General features: G+C 41.8%; 1 protein-coding gene across 6 annotated transcripts in view; it reads left to right on the top strand.

Moving 5' to 3' along the window:
* Positions 1-968: 968 nt before the first annotated feature.
* The window catches only part of fgfr2 (fibroblast growth factor receptor 2), a 42,506-nt gene continuing 26,492 nt past the window's right edge, over positions 969-16,982 (top strand). For 2 of the 6 annotated variants that reach the window (XM_053620584.1, XM_053620583.1), the window contains exons 1-4: positions 969-1,854; positions 4,120-4,374; positions 14,077-14,343; positions 14,939-15,013. In XM_053620584.1, the coding sequence (XP_053476559.1) occupies positions 4,194-4,374; positions 14,077-14,343; positions 14,939-15,013 (523 nt within the window). In that variant the 5' untranslated portion in view covers positions 969-1,854; positions 4,120-4,193. The remainder of the gene's footprint in view (positions 1,855-4,119; positions 4,375-14,076; positions 14,344-14,938; positions 15,014-16,982) is intronic. The other 4 variants (XM_053620582.1, XM_053620581.1, XM_053620586.1 and 1 more) reach the window with 3 other exon arrangements.

Raw genomic sequence — 16,982 nt, 5'->3', positions numbered from 1 at the left:
CTGACTCAGAGTCACTCAGTGTTGTCGAGGAACTAGTGGAGCAAGATGGATGGAGAAATGTGTCCATTTTTATTGCTTAACTCCTACGCTAGTGCAGTGTCTCATGATATAGCATCTCTTCATTTAAAAGTGTCTTGTTTGAATGTGACTCATGATACTATATGCATATAATAAATGCATGAGGATGGGATGATGGCTTAGTGGTTAGCACATTTGCCTTGCACCTCCAGAGCTGGGGGTTTGAATCCCGCCTCTGCCCTGAGTGAGTGGAGCTTGCATGTTGTCCCTGTGCTTCAGGGCTTTCCTCCAGGTACTCTGGTTTCCTCCCCAGTCCAAAGACATGCACTGTAGGCTGATTGGCATTTCCAAATTGTTTGAATGTGTCAAATTGTGCCCTGCAATGGGTCGGCACTCCATCCAGGGTGTCCCCTGCCTTGTGCCCCGAGTTCACTGAGATAGGCTCCAGGCTCACTGCGATCCTGTGTGGGATACACAGTACAGAAAATGGACGGATGGATAAATGAATAAAACACAAGAGGAGATTACCTAAGCTGGAAAACCCTGCTTTAGTATGAAAACAAATCATTTAATTTCATGTAGAAGTTATAAATATATAGTCATTTATGGTGGATTTTTTTCTTTCTTTCTGGAAGTCATCCATGACTGGAACGCAACCTATTATTAAGCTAAAACTCCACTATCCAAAAAAAGAAAAAAAAAAAACAACCAACCACCCAAACAAACAAACCAAACCCTTGATCACTCTGTAGAGCTTCCTTGTGTGAAGCTCAAACCCAGTACGCAAATTAGCAGGAGGCATTGGACGCGTCATACATGCCACCACTAGGCGGCGGTGTTCTTGTGAGAGTAAATCTCAGGAGGTATGGTGGTGGGACAAGAAGGAGGAGAAGAGGAGGAGGAGGCCTTTGCTCCACTCTGTCCACTAAACTCCAGTCTAACACTACATCACTGGTGCGTCGCTGATGTAGGACCGCACTACTGAGGGGTGCTGGACTTTCTGAGATTTTTCATTGGCGCACGGAGTCCAAAAGCTCCAGTCAGGAAACGTGTCAGGTTTCAGGGAGCGGGTGGGGGAGTGACATTTCTTCAGGGGGAGAGTGAGAGAGAGAGAGAGAGAGAGAGAGAGAGAGAGAGCGTAAGAAGAAGGAGGAAAAAAGCCCTAAGCCTGACAAAAGCGTATGAGAAGACGATCAAGGTCCTCGGAGACTGAGAAGAGCTTTGGCGTTCAGTGACTAGACTGAGCTGTGTGTGTATGCGCGCGCGTGTGTGTATATGTATATGTTTGTGTGTGTGTGTGTGTGAGTGTGTAGTGCGTGTTTACTGTGCGCGTGTGTGTAGGAGGACGTCGAGACTACACGTTTTAAAGTACTTCTTGGGTGATATTGAGGAGCGCAGATTTCATCTGAGAACTCCAGGAGGATCTGAATTGGTGCAAGGACGTGAAGGACTGAAGCAGGGGGGAAACAATCCAGGACGCATCATTCTGTTTTTTTTTTTTTGTCTGGTTGTCTCCCAAAACTGTTTGGACGGATAAATAATAATAAAGAAGACGAAGAAGAAGAAGAAGAAGGTGAAATAAAACTCCTGCGGAATTTTTGCGACGCTCCCATCTGGGAATGCTGTTCTCTGCAAAGGATCAGTGATTTCTTTCTTTGTTTGTTTGTTTGTTTATTTATTTATTTATTCTTGTGCTCCTTTGCTTGCCGACTTGTGGAATTTGGAATAGTGGACTTCTGAGTGGTGAAGTTGTGTGTGGGGGGAAAAAGACGTAAAGAAGTCGCTTGTTTCACTCGTTCATGCGGATTAAGAAGCTCAGCGCTCTGGGCCGCAGGAGTAAGTCTCGGGTTTGTGATGTTTTATGTTGATGCATGAAAAAAAAAACAACTTTGTACAAAACATTGCACGAGAAGTGGAAAGTGCTCAGGATCAATGACTCAAAATGTTTTGCAACTGTTGACACGCGCTGTGTGTGTGTGTATGTATGTGTGTGTGTGTGTGTGTGTGGGTAGTTTAGGAGAAGCGGTCCGGCCTGGTGTTAAACTAGTATTTAGTTTAATGTAGGGAAATATTTCAGCATGCAAAAGAACACAAATGGTTACTTATTTATTTATTTTTGAAGGGAGAAGTCTGATTGTGCATTTGGATTTAATGAGCCTATAAGAGTGTTGGAACGTCTGCTAAAAAAAAAAAAAAGCACCAAAAAAAAAAAAAAAAAAAAAAAAAAACCCCGACATCCAAAAATGTGCATGACAATTAGGAATTAGACAAAAGTGTAACATTTTAATTAGCGGGTATGTTTACAAACAACAGGAACAACAACAAAAATACAACCACCACTACTAGACTATTAGATTGATTTTGTTGTATAACCTAACCTGCTTTTTTTTTTTTTTTTTAAACTGAGAAATGATTTTTGATTAAGTGATTAAGTGTTTGCGTTTAAGGTTGCCTTTTAACCCTTAACTTGTGATCAATAGTGAAGTAAGTAAATAAATAAATAAATAAATAGTGAGCCGGTTATAGTCGCCTAAGTGAAGCGTAAACATTAAGAGGTTGCTCTGACTGAATGCATGCATGGCATTGTGTAGAAGCAGACTCGTAAATCTCCGAGCGCATTCAGTGGGATTTCATTGTGAAAATGCAAAGTGATTAGAATGTGAAAGGAGCGCAGATGATTAGCCTTGAGATTAGTTTAGCTTCTGTGTTGTATGCAAAAAAAAATAAAAATAATTAAGAGGTTGCTATTAGCCTAACATGCTGGTGATGACTGCGTTAAGGCGAGGGATTCTTTAAAAATTTTTATTGAGTGCATATTTATTTGCAGAACAGCACGCGACTGACGTGTTATTCTAATACAGTTAAGGAAAGAGAGAGAGAGAGAGAGAGAGAGAGAGAGAGAGAGAGAGAGATTAGTATTGCATTGCTTTAAAAAAAATGCATTTTTGCTTAGATTTGAAGGCATTCAACAAGTTGGTTGTAGCCTATGGAAATCAGGGACTGTGTAAACTAAAAGTGTGAGGAGATGCTTCCCTGCTGCTTCTCCCTGACCGCCTGGTTCCAGATGATTTCACACTCTTTAGTGTTTTGGAGTTATTCGCAACGTTTGCCCTGACTGTTCAGTAAACGATGAAAGTAAACAGCTAATCAATGGCGCGCAGCTGGACTCGTGCACGCGCTTGGGAACCGCAGCTGGACGGTCTCGAGAGTGCAGCGCGCGCCCCCGCGAATCTCACTTAAAACCCTCACAGGTTATGTCTGAAAGTTTGAATCACCTAGCAATTATTGTGTCAAAAAGTAGTGTGCCACCATAGATATTGAACTACTTTTGTGTTGTTGTTGTTGTTGTTGTTGTTTTACACGGCGGAATAGAATAACCGTGCGAAGTGTTTAGTGTGGTATTGTAGCCGTCATTTTAGAACAGCTACGTCACCGAAACCACTTAACGCTCGCGCAGCGTGTCACATAACTCTGAAAGCTTCAATCTATTATATGTATGTTCTCTATGAGGCAAATAAAATCAAATATCAGAGAGGAGTTGGTTTACATTGAGTACAAATATGACCTATATTAGCCTAGTAGCTATGTGAGATGAGTTGTGCCTAATACAGATTACTTCAGTTGCAGGTTACCTGTAACGTATTTATCTTATGTATGAACTTCTTTTTATTTCCCTATAGAAATCAGTCAGAAAAATAGGGTAGATTTGGAAAAGAAACGCAAAAACCAAACAAACAAACAAACAAAAAAACGCATCCTACCACTCTATTTAAGGTGTGTGGCTGTGAAAGAACAGGGAGATTAGTGCTCTATAGTATCAGTACTTTGGTATGTGTGTGGTACAGCTTGTTCGACAGCATTTAGTGTACACACACACACCTCCAATTGTTGCTATCATGCTTTCCACGATGAACTACTAAACTGTAAATGAATTGTAAATGTTACAACCTGGTAACAAAATTCTCATGTCCTCCGAAAAGCATACAGCGAGATGAAATATCATGGATTCAGGATCAGGGGCCCCATAACCACTATGAGTTTCTGTAGAAAAACTGCAGCAATCACATCTCTGACTCTGCCTCTTGTTCTGCTTTGCCGCAGGTGATTGGATCCTTCCAGTGAGTTTCAGTTCATGAGCTGCCGTCTGCAGTTCATGGTCGGGTGGAGGCCCTCAGATGGGATCAGTGTCCAGGGGGAGGTGGAGGAAAGGGGGATGGGGAGGTGTGTCCACCAATGATGCCATGCCCACCTGGCCATGGCTCATGGTTGTGCTTCTGCTGGCGAGCCTGGCATCGACTGTCCGGGCACGGCCACCCATTGTGCCTAGCGAAGAAGAGGAGGCCACGATTGCTGACGGTGAGTAGCGCTGGATGTCTGAAAGGACGACTTGAAAAGTTTTAGTAACGAATCCTATGGGTTTATGATATGACAAAGCAGAGAAGAGAGAATACACACAGAGTTAGTACCTCACTTTCAAAACCAGCTCTTTTCTCACATCAAGCTATTTTAATTGTATGGGAGGAAGTGTTGAGAAAGGAAAGAATGAGGTGGAGGGAAATATCACTTGTGAGAATGGCTCATTTGTGGACTAGGACTGATTTTTCGCTGTGTAAGTTTTCAGTCTCAGTGTGTTTCTTGTTTTGTTGTGCTGGGTCTGCTAGAAGGGATCTGAGATGGTTTGCTAAAAGTGTTATAGTTTGAGGTTTAAGATTTCTTAATGTTTTGCTGCATGTGTTCAAATGATCAACTTCTGATGTGCAGCTAGGGAGAGCAGTGTGACTTTTGTGTTTTGATGCCATTCCTTTTTCTAGATTTGACTTGTCTGGCTTTTCAATTAGCCAAATACCCATGACTTGTTTTCAGAACAATTTCGTGGGCTTTATTTTTCGAGGCTCCACTTCTGATGTGTTTGTCTTTTCTTCACTTATTTTCTCTCCCACCGTCGGTCTAAATTTTTATGATGTTCTGAGCCATGGACCACACACATACCTGCTAGCTGGCATGCTAGCAGCTCATAGTTTGTTTGAGAGGAAAATAAACCGTGCTTGCTCTCAGAAGGGAGTGACATTGAAACAAGAAACATTTTTCGTACCTTCTGTAAAACGGGATGTGGTTTGTCTGGGACTGAAGTTTAAATGCTGCTAAAGTATCCCACTTTTTAAAAACCTTTTAAGTCCCATTGATGGCTTTTGATTGCATGCAAAAAAACACAAATCTGACTTTTAGATTTGTTTTTTTCTGGCTATGATTGCACTGCATGTGTAGAGCTGGTAACAAGAATTGCTGTCAGAGTTCATTCTTAACAGCACATCTTTCCCAGCAGGTGATTATAGGTGTGATTATAACTGTTGTGCTGGTTAAGTCAATTCCCAGAGCTTTAATCATAATGTTAATTATAAGGAGGTCTGACAAAGTCGTTTTAAGAAGCCCCCCTCCACTCAAACCAATCTAAATGCTCTTTGCCCTTAGTGCTGTAAAATGTCAGTCGTCTTAAGCAAATTGGTCGTCCTGCTTGAGGTATTCTATACATATGAAAGGCAATTTAACTTTTAATAAATTCTGCTCACTCTGTTGAAGCCATTTTATAGCAAATCCACTAATTTAATGACTAAATTTACTAATCAGATTTGCACTTCTTTCCCCTCTCATTTCATGGGAGAGTGTGGTGGGTCATATGATGGAAGATTAAGTGGCCAGGATGAAGTGTCATGTGCTGTGGAGGTTTTTCCTGATAGGTTGAGCCATAGACATACATAGACGCCACATTGGCTGCTGGATGGTAGGTCAACGCCCCCTCCATATTGGTTCGGGCAACAGTAATAAGTCTCAGCTTATATTATATTTTATATTATAAACTAAATTGCTGATAATCGAGATATTCGTCTATGCTGCCGTTTTTCTGCAAACCGACTTTTATGACAAGCTCCTTGTTTCGGGTGAGCGAATGACATATTGTGAATCTTACTGTAGTTAGTTGGCTAGTTAACTTTTCTCAAACTCTGAAGGTTTCCCAAAGAGAAACAGTTGAGGAGTCAGTGGGAAGTAGCTGTCAGAAGGGAAGGTGTTTCTGCAAGTGAGTCCCCTGTGTTGTGCAGTGAGCACTTCAAGCCAGAAGACTTTGGCAGGACAGGTCAGACTGTCAGGATAGAGATGGAGATAAACCATCTGTTCACAGTTTCCCCACTCAGCTCCAAACAGTAGGTGTATCGATAGGCTATAATGATTTAATAGCTTGTCATCAAATCGTGGCTCGTTGTTATTATTATTATTATTATTATCATAATCACGTAAATCTTTTACAGCTGTAACTGTAAAAATGGTCAATTTTGGTACGATGGTAGTCAATTATTAGTACTTAAAGATGCACTATTTTTTTCAGCATTTAAAAATGAATAAACTTTATGAATAGAATTCTGATCTGGAGCATAAGAAAAGCTAAAAGATGGGGTTGAAGACAGAACAATCCATTTCCACAATGAAAAAATCTTTATGCACATTTCATGTACATTAAATTATATTACATGAGGAACGTCTCAGATTTATTAACCAAGAAAAAATAAGCCAAATCTATGCCTCTACGCTTGTCAAAAGTGTGAGTTTTCACAATTCCTTATGACAAGGAATAATTTTCCAACTATCAAGATTCTAAGTAACTGGAGACACAACTATTTTTTTTACTCCACGTAGATCATAAACAATTATAGGGCAGTCTTGCCCGCATCAATATGGCAGATGCGTTGACTTATCGCAGCAACGGGACAAAGCGGCCAATGCGACATCTATGTATGTCTATGGGTTGAGCACACAGCTCTCCTTCAACATGCACTCCAATAATCCTCAAGTATTTTAGTCACTGGTAGGTGTAAAATATACATTGCCATTCAATTTAAAAGCTCTAACAGAAGTGAAAAGAAATGTGCAGTGTTTTAATTGCATGAAAATGTAAATGACAACAACCACATTGCATGGTGGCTGTGAGTCTCAGGTGAGTAGTTAAGTATTGTGTAAGCAAAGCACAGCCAAGTTACCTACACACACACACACACACACACACACACACACACACACACACACACACAACATGGAAAGACAAACTTTTAGATTAGTAATAGGTCTCTGGAAGACCGTGCCCACCCTGTGCTCACCCATGTCCTCTTGCACTTCAGTTGGAGATAATGTATTGGCCATGACTTCTTTGCATTTTCCACCGAGGGTGTAATAGTAGAGGCCCGTCTGAGCGTGCCCCGGATTTACTTAAGTTCTGCGTCAGATCGCCTGCTGCACTCAAGTGGTTTCACCTCTTTGCATTGCTTTTTTTCTTACTGTAATTTTTTTTTTATTCCTTTTTTTTTACCATTAAGATTTATGATGAATAATCCGAGTCATGTGTTAGTCGTTGGGAAGCAGGACAAGAAGAGCCCAGTGTGAAAGTGTGGGAATATGAGAATAGCTAAAGTGTACACATCTAACAAGGTCTGGAGTACATCAAGTTCAAAGTTTCTCCCCTTCTCGTCTCAGTGTCACGGTCCATCAGATTGCACACGCTAGTGCCAAACCAGAGCTGGAACATTTTGGTTTAAATCATCGTTTGGATTTGGTGATAAGTTTATTATAAGTGCAGTGACCAGAGTTGTTTTTGTTGTTGTTTTTGAGTTACAGCGCCTGTATGTCTTATTGTCTGAGACAGAATAAGACAAAATCAGCCATGCTTTCATTTGGTTTAAATCCTGGGTTGGAAATCCTACCTACCGCCGATCTCCTTCCACCCATCGCACCCCTCCCCCTCATCACCCCTGCAGGTCTTTCCTTAACTCCTCCCCTCTGTGGAACCCGAGCGCCCCACTAAATTCTAGAAAGCTCAAAACCTGTAACACCAGTGCACGCAGTGAGGGAGTGCACGGAGATGAGACACACGCGGTAATGAGATACTCTGATTACTGCTCCGGCTTCAACAGGAGAATGTAGAGCAGAAATTCAGATCATTATAACCCATTATTTTTAAAATGTCAGCACAATAAATATTGTTTATACTTTATTACCAGTTTATAATGTTTTTGCTATAACCTGTAGCTGGCTTGTTTAGACCCGGATTCTTGTTTCCAGGATGGTTTATGGGAAAGTCAGTATGTACCATCTGACTGAGTTTGCTTCTTTGCTTTGCAAGCTTTTGGTCTTTGAGTGTGTTAGACAAAATTAGATTATAATCATCGAGTTGTGAATTTTGTACGAGTTTAGGGTTTGAAGAGAAGAAGAAACCCTGAGTATCACATGAAAAGGATTACAACTGGAGGTTCTGTTGCAGGAACTGGTGCTGTGTTAATCCCAAACACCATTTGATTATTACACTTTGCTTCTGCTATAAAAGTATCGGCTCACGCCCCATTATTATGTGTACCATGTTGAATGTGAGGACACACTCTCCCACTAAACAAATGAAAATGCTGGACAGCTGCAATTTAAGTGCTGTGGATGAGGATGTTAATTGCCAGTGTTATTTTATGGTGTTGTCTGATGGTGTGTCGATCCTCAGTTTGAATTTGCAATTAGAGACTTAACCATGCTGTGGACCTATGTGTGTGTGACACCTGGCTCCAATAAATGTGTTGCTCATGTTTGCTGGGCACAACCAGCAGATGTTGTGGAGGCTGTGACCAGAAGTTGTAGGCGTTACTAAAGTGCAGCATTGAGAGTTTTTTATAAATGTGGAAGAAGCAATTCTTCAGTGCTATAGCACCTGATGCGATTATATGATTGAAATATATGCACGACATTCGTCTGGCTACATTTGGTGGGAAAATTGGGCAATGAGAGGGATCCGAGGAGGCCTCCGATTATCGTCTGGAAGACGGTTGCCGTGGACGCCCCGAGAGATTTGTGCCCTTTGGCTGTGCATGCATTGTCATGACGATAAAGCCGGCAAAAATTAGAATTTGAAAAGGCATTGGAGATTAGAATAGAGAAGTTGGAGGGGGGAGAGAAAAGGTAGAGTCTTACAATCTCAGTGGCCTATTGGGAAAAGAAAGGGTGAGAAAATGAGGAAGGAGGAGATGGAAAACAGGAACTGGAGGTTAGGAGGGGGTAACCGCTCTCGTGGATCGAAGGTTTACGATTTTGTTATCAGTGATGTGGGAATGAATTTCAGAAATACGGCATGAGGTGCTATCAGAAGCTGATTACATCACACCTCAAATGTGTCGTATCGGTTCAACTCTCAATCCAAGTGAAGGAGGTTGGTGTGAGAATTGTATGACAAACCTTGTCATGATTTGGAGGAAGCTTAAATTATGTGCTGCTACAGAGGGGCAAATCAGAAAAAGCAAGCAGCCATTACACCTGTTGGACTGATCAGTAGTGACTGCTGTTACATATGCTCTCTCGGATCTTGCTTCCCTGGAGGCTGTGAGATTTTTGCATAGGTCAGTTGTCTTTGGCATCAAGCTAGAGTCTGTTTTAAGGTATTGACATTTCCTTGTGTTTTCCCATGAAGAACCAGAAAATCAGAGGATGGTAGGGGGTCCAGGCTGGGTGCGGGTCAGAGTCATGGGGTCACAAGGACAGGGGTGAGAGGTGAGGGAAGGATAAGAGGAGGTGTTGATGGCATAGAACAGATGCAGTGGGTTGAAAGCAGGAAGGAGACATGAAAAAAGTTTGAAGAGTTCTGCATTTTTTGCCAACACTGTAACTGGTGGCCAGACTGAAGAGGCCCAGTGCCTGATTTTTTATAATAAAAAAAAAAGTTTTCATAAGTATTTTGACCATTTCGGAGTGCTTGTCTAATCTGTATTGTTTTTCTGACTGTTTTCTGCCTTTCCCTTTAAGTTGCATGTGACTATAAATGCTCAGACATCTCTCGCCCACAGCTCATACCTCTCTTTTACTTATTAGACAGTCAGCAGCATTCAAATGACGTCTTACCATTTTCAGTAAGATGCACATCTATGATTTCCAGCCATCCAAGTATTCGATTGGTCTGGTAGTAAGTTGACGTGACAGGGCTAGTGGAAGAGGTTTCGCCTCTCACCTAACAGACTTTATGGCTAAATGTCTTCAAGCTTATGCCACAAAGTGTGGCGTACTACTACTAGACTATTGTGCGCCAGGATAATGAGTCTCAGATTGGAACAGACGACGTGTATGTGCACCTCACTCTTTTTCTGATTAGCCTTTGATCACAATAGAAGGAAGCACACAGCGCATAACATTTAACTAACCGCTTGCCAAACACAGGCCTCCGGAAACATAAGGCGGTGAATACTGTTCCCATCAATCAACTGCCATATGACCGTGCAGTTTAAACAGCAAGTTAAAAAAGGACTTAATTATTTCCGGAATGAAGGAAAGCAAGGGAAAGGGGGGAGGAGGGGGAAAAAAACAATAAAGCAACTGTACCTGTGTGGGGCAATATGCCTGGAAGGTTTAGCTCATCACGCACGCTCCTGGGCCCCCTTCAGTCCCATGTGTGAAGTGATCTGGCTTTCCACTTTCTGAGAAGGCAGTTACGGCTCACATAATAGCGCGGGAATGTGCTGCAGGAGAGGTGTGCAGCAAAGCCAGGGAGTGCCACTGCGCCTTTAATTACTGCGTCCTCTCATCAGCTAAAAAGGCAAGTTCCACCATGCTTTTTCTCCAGGACTGCTGCCTTTATCATTGCTGCACCTCAGCAAGAAATACATTTAGTTTTTGATAATTAAAACAACCCAATTGATGCATGTGTCCTGCTTTAAGCATCTTCCTGTGTTCATTGAATGCAAAGCACATATCTTTGTGCATATCTTTTAAATCTCTCTCCAAACAATACTTGTAAATGTTCAACACTTGGGAGATGACTGCAATATTGTAGTTTAATACTCAACTCTTTCAGTCTAGCTAGAATTGCATGTGTGAAGGTGTGTAACAAAGTGAATAGTGACAAAATAGGAACACAATAGCATGTTTTTCTCTTTCCGGCAGTTATCCTATATATAACTTGCCTTTTGCGTTTTCATTTTCCTTTTGACTTTTGTTTGCGTCTGTTAATTGGGAAAATGGCAATTCTGTGTTGCTTGAATGTTGCATTGTTTAATGCTTCATTAACAACTGTGATGGATAGCAGAAGCGTTATAAGCTGTTATTACATTTTATGTTTGTCTTATGCAGCCTTGAAATGAATAACAGATGGTGGAGGAGAATCTGATTTCCTGTAGTTCCGTGGGTTTTGGGATAGACTCTACAAGTATAAATTGCACATAATTGGTCAAATGAATAAGCGGTATTGTGGACTTAATTTAGGGCCCAAGTAGAACTGACAGGGGGAAAAAAGAAAACCAAGGACATTTGTAATTGTAGTGGAATAATTATGGAATGATTTTTCTGTGCACAAATCATTCATGTAAGTGCACTGCTTATATGCTCAATCTTTCTCTTTATATATGACTGCGTGCTTAAACAAACTTCTTTCTGGATGTAGTTAAATACTTGTGAAATAAGATTTTGATTTAGTCATTATATATATACAGTATCTCACAAAAGTGAGTACACCCCTCACATTTTTGTAAATATTTGATTATAACTTTTCATGTGACAACACTGAAGAAATGACACTTTGCTACAATGTAAAGTAGTGAGTGTACAGCTTGTGTAACAGTGTAAATGTGCTGTCCCCTCAAAATAACTCAACACACAGCCATTAATGTCTAAACCGCTGGCAACAAAATTGAGTACACCCCTAAGTGAAAATGTCCAAATTGGGCCCAAAGTGTCGATATTTTGTGTGGCCACTATTATTTTCCAGCACTGCCTTAACCCTCTTGGGTATAGAGTTCACCAGATCTTCACAGGTTGCCATTGGAGTCCTCTTCCACGCCTCCATTACAACATCACGGAGCTGGTGGTTATTAGAGACCTTGTGCTCCTCCACCTTCCGTTTGAGGATGCCCCACAGATGCTCAATAGGATTTAGGTCAGGAGACATGCTTGGCCAGTCCATCACCTTCACCCTCAGCTTCTTTAGCAAGGCAGTGTTCGTCTTGGAGGTGTGTTTGGGGTCGTTATCATGCTGGAATACTGCATACTTATCATGCTCTGCTTCAGTATGTCACAGTACATGTTGGCAATTATGGTTCCCTCAATGAATAGCCGTATGAGTGCTGCCAGCATTGCTGCAGAGGTTGAAGGGGTGGGGGGTCAGCCTGTCAATGCTCAGACCATACGCCGCACACTGCATCAAATTGGTCTGCATGGCTGTCGTCCCAGAAGGACGCCTCTTCTAAAGATGATGCAGAAGAAATACTGCAAACAGTTTGCTGAAGACAAGCAGACTAAGGACATGGATTATGAGGCCAAGATAAACGTATTTGGTTCAGATGGTGTCAAGCGTGTTTGGCGGCAACCAGGTGAGGAGTACAAAGACAAGTGTGTCTTGCCTATAGTCAAGCATGGTGGTGGGAGTGTCATGGTCTGGGGCTGCATGAGTGCTGCCGGCACTGGGGAGCTACAGTTCATTGAGGGAACCATGAATGCCAACATGTACTGTGACATACTGAAGCAGAGCATGATCAGTATGCATTATTCCAGCATGATAACGACCCCAAACACACCTCCAAGAAGACCACTGCCTTGCTAAAGAAGCTGAGGGTGAAGGTGATGGACTGGCCAAGCATGTCTCCAGACCTAAACCCTCTTGAGCATCTGTGGGGCATCCTTAAACGGAAGTTGGAGGAGCACAAGGTCTCTAACATTCACCAGCTCCGTGATGTCACCATGGAGGAGTGGAAGAGAACTCCAGTGGCAACCTGTGAAGCTCTGGTGAACTCCATGCCCAAGAGGGTTAAGGCAGTGCTGAAAATAATGGTGGCCACACAAAATATTGACACTTTGGGCCCAATTTGGACCTTTTCACTTAGGGGTGTACTCAGTTTTGTTGCCAGCGGTTTAGACATTAATGGCTGTGTGTTGAGTTATTCTGAGGGGACAGCAAATTTACACTGTTACACAAGCTGCAGACTCACTACTTTACATTGTAGCAAAGTGTCATTTCTTCAGTGTTGTCACATGAAAAGATATAATGAAATATTTACAGAAATGTGAGGAGTGTACTCACTTTTGTGAGATACTATATATATATATATATATATATATATATATATATATATATATATATATATATATATATGCAACAGTCATTAAAGTCTTATGGATTATGAAGTCTAAAGTATATGTACACTGAATAGCACCGTCTAGAAAGCATAGGTAGCAAGCTCGTATACTTTGCTCAGAAGCTGCCATGATCATCTTCAGACAAGATCTTCAGGCAAAATCTAGGCCTATATATATATATATATATATATATATATATATATATATATATATATATACACATATACACACACAGTACTGTGCAAACGTTTTAGGCACATGCAAAGAAATGCTATAATGCAAAGATGCCTTAAAAATAATGAAATTAAATGTTTCTACATTTAAAAAAAAATACTGTAAAGAGCAGTAAGCAGTAATAATTGAAGCAAAGTTAATATTTGGTGTGACAAAGAAAAAAATAGTAGTCTCCGGTACAATTTGTGCAGTTTTATAAGGACGTGAGCTGTAGGTTTTATTGAGCATCTTGCAGAACCAGACACTGTTCTTCTGGAGACTTTGACTGTCACACTTGCTTCTTATTTTTGCAGCAAAATCCAGCAGGCTTCATTGTGTTTTTTGTCTGAAAAGTCATATAGATGAAACATATTCATTACATAAGGATGGAATTCTTTGGCAGAACAAAAGGTACCACTCCTGTATTTGGTGAATTGGTTATTTAAAGATTAGTTCGTTGCAGCCTCAGTCCTGTACTTGGGTAACAGATCCCGTTTACTGGTGCCTTGATGGGTTTGCTTTTTTGCTTCTGTCTTTCACACAAGTCATTTCAGAGCCTTTGCTGGGTCATTATGGTATTCTCTCTCTTTTTTCAACTCATGCTTTCGCTTGTTTTCTCTCTTCTCTCACCCGGACTTTCCTTTTTCCTATGCACCCTGTCTCACTGCTTTCTTTTCTCTTGCTCGTCCCTTCCCTACCCTTGCTCTGCAGAGCCTCCCATCAATTCCGAGAGCTCAAAGGCCACCATGTGCTCGGTGCACCCAGGAGACATTGTGAAGCTGAACTGCCCGCTGCCTGAGGCAGCTGCCATCGTGTGGACCAAAGACGGCACGTCGCTTATTCCGGACAACCGTACGCTCATTGAGCGTGAGCAGCTGCACATCCGCCATGCTGCACCGACTGACTCGGGCCTGTACGCATGCCAGGCCACTGGCGCTAAGGCCACTGATGCGGTTTGCTTCATTGTTAATGTCACAGGTGAGACGCCACGACTGAAAGAGAACTCAAACCGCCCACCTACGAGCCCGATTCGGGAAATGTTGTTTAAAAATGGCGGCATGATTTTTGTAGGCTTCAGCTGAGCGTGTGCGTTTATCTTTCGGCCGGTCCAAACCTCCATTTAGTGTCAAGATTTTGTCCCCAAAATCTTCAAACTTGCAAAACATGCTTTGTTTGAAAGGCTGGCTTTAGTCACAATCTTGTTTTCGGAGTTTGACGTCGTTGTGTTGGATGTTGTCGGGTCCGACATGTTGTAGTAAAACGGTGGAGTGGTTTGTTTAAAATGGGGAATGCTAGCATTACTGTTTGTTGTCTTTAGCTATGCTGTTGAAACAATTTCTGGGCTTTCCTCTCTAGACTAAACATTAAATGTGTAATATAAATAGCTTTCAAGCACCTTTTTGAAATTCAAGTAGCTTTTGCAGTAGTTGGTTAGTAGTAACAATCATGTTAATGCTTTCATTCCCAAATTGTTCCTTGACTTGTTATGCAGCTGTAGTAGTATTGCATGAATGTAGAGCTGTAAAGACCGAGTAAAAGCAGGAAGGTTACAGTTTTGCCGGTGCTCTTGCAGATACCATCTCATCCGGTGACGATCAGGACGACGCTGAGCGATCAGATGATGTCGGGGCAGACACCGAACAGATGCGTGAGTATTTGAAAATCCGCGTGGGGCATTCACTCAGCACTGGTGTTTAGAATATCATTGAAAAGGTTTTAGTGTTGAGACTGAAAGATTGTGAGGAAGGTTCAAATCCCAGAAGTGCCATAAGCAGGGCCTCTAACCCTCAACTGCTCTAGGAGTGCTGCACAGTGTCTTTTCTCAGCATCATTCCGTGTTGGGATATTACAGAAAAACTGTTAGACTCCTGTGGATAATCAAAATTAACATGTCTGTGTGCAATAAAAAATTGTTATACAGTATATTTTCCAATTTTTTAAGCCTGCTCTATATTCAGAACAGCTCTCTGGTTATTTTCCATGCGGTAGTTTGTGTTGTCTTTGTCACAAATTCATCATTTTTCCAGCGTGGTGGGTCTGTTGATAGAAGAGCATTTCAGCGGGGTTGCTTGTCAAGCAATTGTCACCCAGCTTTTAGACTTGTAGTAGAGCTCTGTGCAATGTCAATGCAGACACATTCCTGGCATTGCTCTGGTGTTCTTTTCTTCTGTCTTTTACTCTTTTTCTCTCAGGTAGCCTGGCTGAGAGGCGCCCGTCAGCCAGACTGGTCCATTATGGAAACCACCTGTCTGGTTTGTGTTATTTACCTGAAGAGAGATGTGCTTTGAATCAGGCTCAGCTAAAAGAATGCATATAGGAAGTAATGAGCCGGTGTGGTCTGCTTTGACATTTATCATGTAGGGGATAGAAAGCAGGAGAAAAAAAAAAACCTATTAAATCTATTAGAATTGTGTGGAAATGCTGAAGTGTGTAAATGTTGGGCTTAAAAACAAAGAGAGGATATTGATCGAGGCTGGGACAGAAACTAACTTTTTATTCAGAACAGTCGGTTTTAAAAACGAAGCAGAATCTGTTATGGCACTTCATGTAGATTTGACGTCTTTCACCAATTTAAAATTGTCTGTTAAAAAGGGGGGTGGGGTAGAAAGAGAGAAGGAATGAAGCCATAAGCTTTTTAACTAGCAAGCTCTGATTTGGATCAGGACCAGGACTTGTCTGTGCGTACTGTGTTGTTCTGGCCTTTGGTTCTGGCCTTTGGCGGATAATGGACGTGGTGGTGGTGGTGGTGGTTGGGGGGTTATTGCATGAGGACGGGGGGAAGTTTGGCAGTGTTTAACAGTGTGCTTGAGGCAGTTTTAGGCTCAATGGTTTGGAACTGTGCCTAGCCGGACCACTAAGAACTCTTTCTTTGGAGAGCAACACCACACTAGCATATCTTCTTCCTCTTTCAACAACATGCTTCGTTTTGTGTTTGGCCACTTTGGATATATTGGAGTAGACAACCTTGGGCAAAAACCTTTTTGCAGACTTTTCCGGTTTCTCTTTTTACTAAGAGGGAGTAGTAGTGCTGAGATCTGTGAGGTCTCCTAGGCAGTTTTAAGACGCTGTTTGTCTTTGTTGACTTTTTAAATCTGTTGGCCGGCAGGCTGGTAATCATCTTACTACTTGGGTGCTCTCACAATACTATGCAATAGCAAATAATAATAATAATAATAATAATAATAATAATAATAATAATACAATAGCACAGCATGCTGTCATTTGGAACAGCTATCAGTAGGATATTGGTAACTTTTATTGATTTGTTCATATGTCAGCTATTTCTAACATGTAAAAAAAACAAAAAAAAAAAAACGTGAAGAACAACCCACAGTGCTGGTGTAGTGGGTGGGTGTAGAAGCTTTCTCTGGGGTTTGGGAGGGCAGCTGCTTTGAAATGTGGCATGTCCGGGCAGGGGCCATGGGAACGCAGCCCTGCCACCCTTCTTGCCCAAGAAGGGTGGCAGGGCTGTTCAACCTGTTCATCTTTGACCACTGAGCAATGTGAGCCAAACCATGGCTACAAAGTCTCAAGGAACATGCTAACAGAAAGATACCAGGTGTCCTGTTGTTCTGGCAGGTCAGGGAGGTCAAAAGGTTAGAGGAAAATAGAGAGAG

The sequence above is a fragment of the Ictalurus furcatus genome, chromosome 3, assembly GCF_023375685.1.
Source record: "Ictalurus furcatus strain D&B chromosome 3, Billie_1.0, whole genome shotgun sequence".
NCBI classification, from domain to species: domain Eukaryota; kingdom Metazoa; phylum Chordata; class Actinopteri; order Siluriformes; family Ictaluridae; genus Ictalurus; species Ictalurus furcatus.
This window is presented reverse-complemented; position numbering and strand designations above follow the sequence as displayed.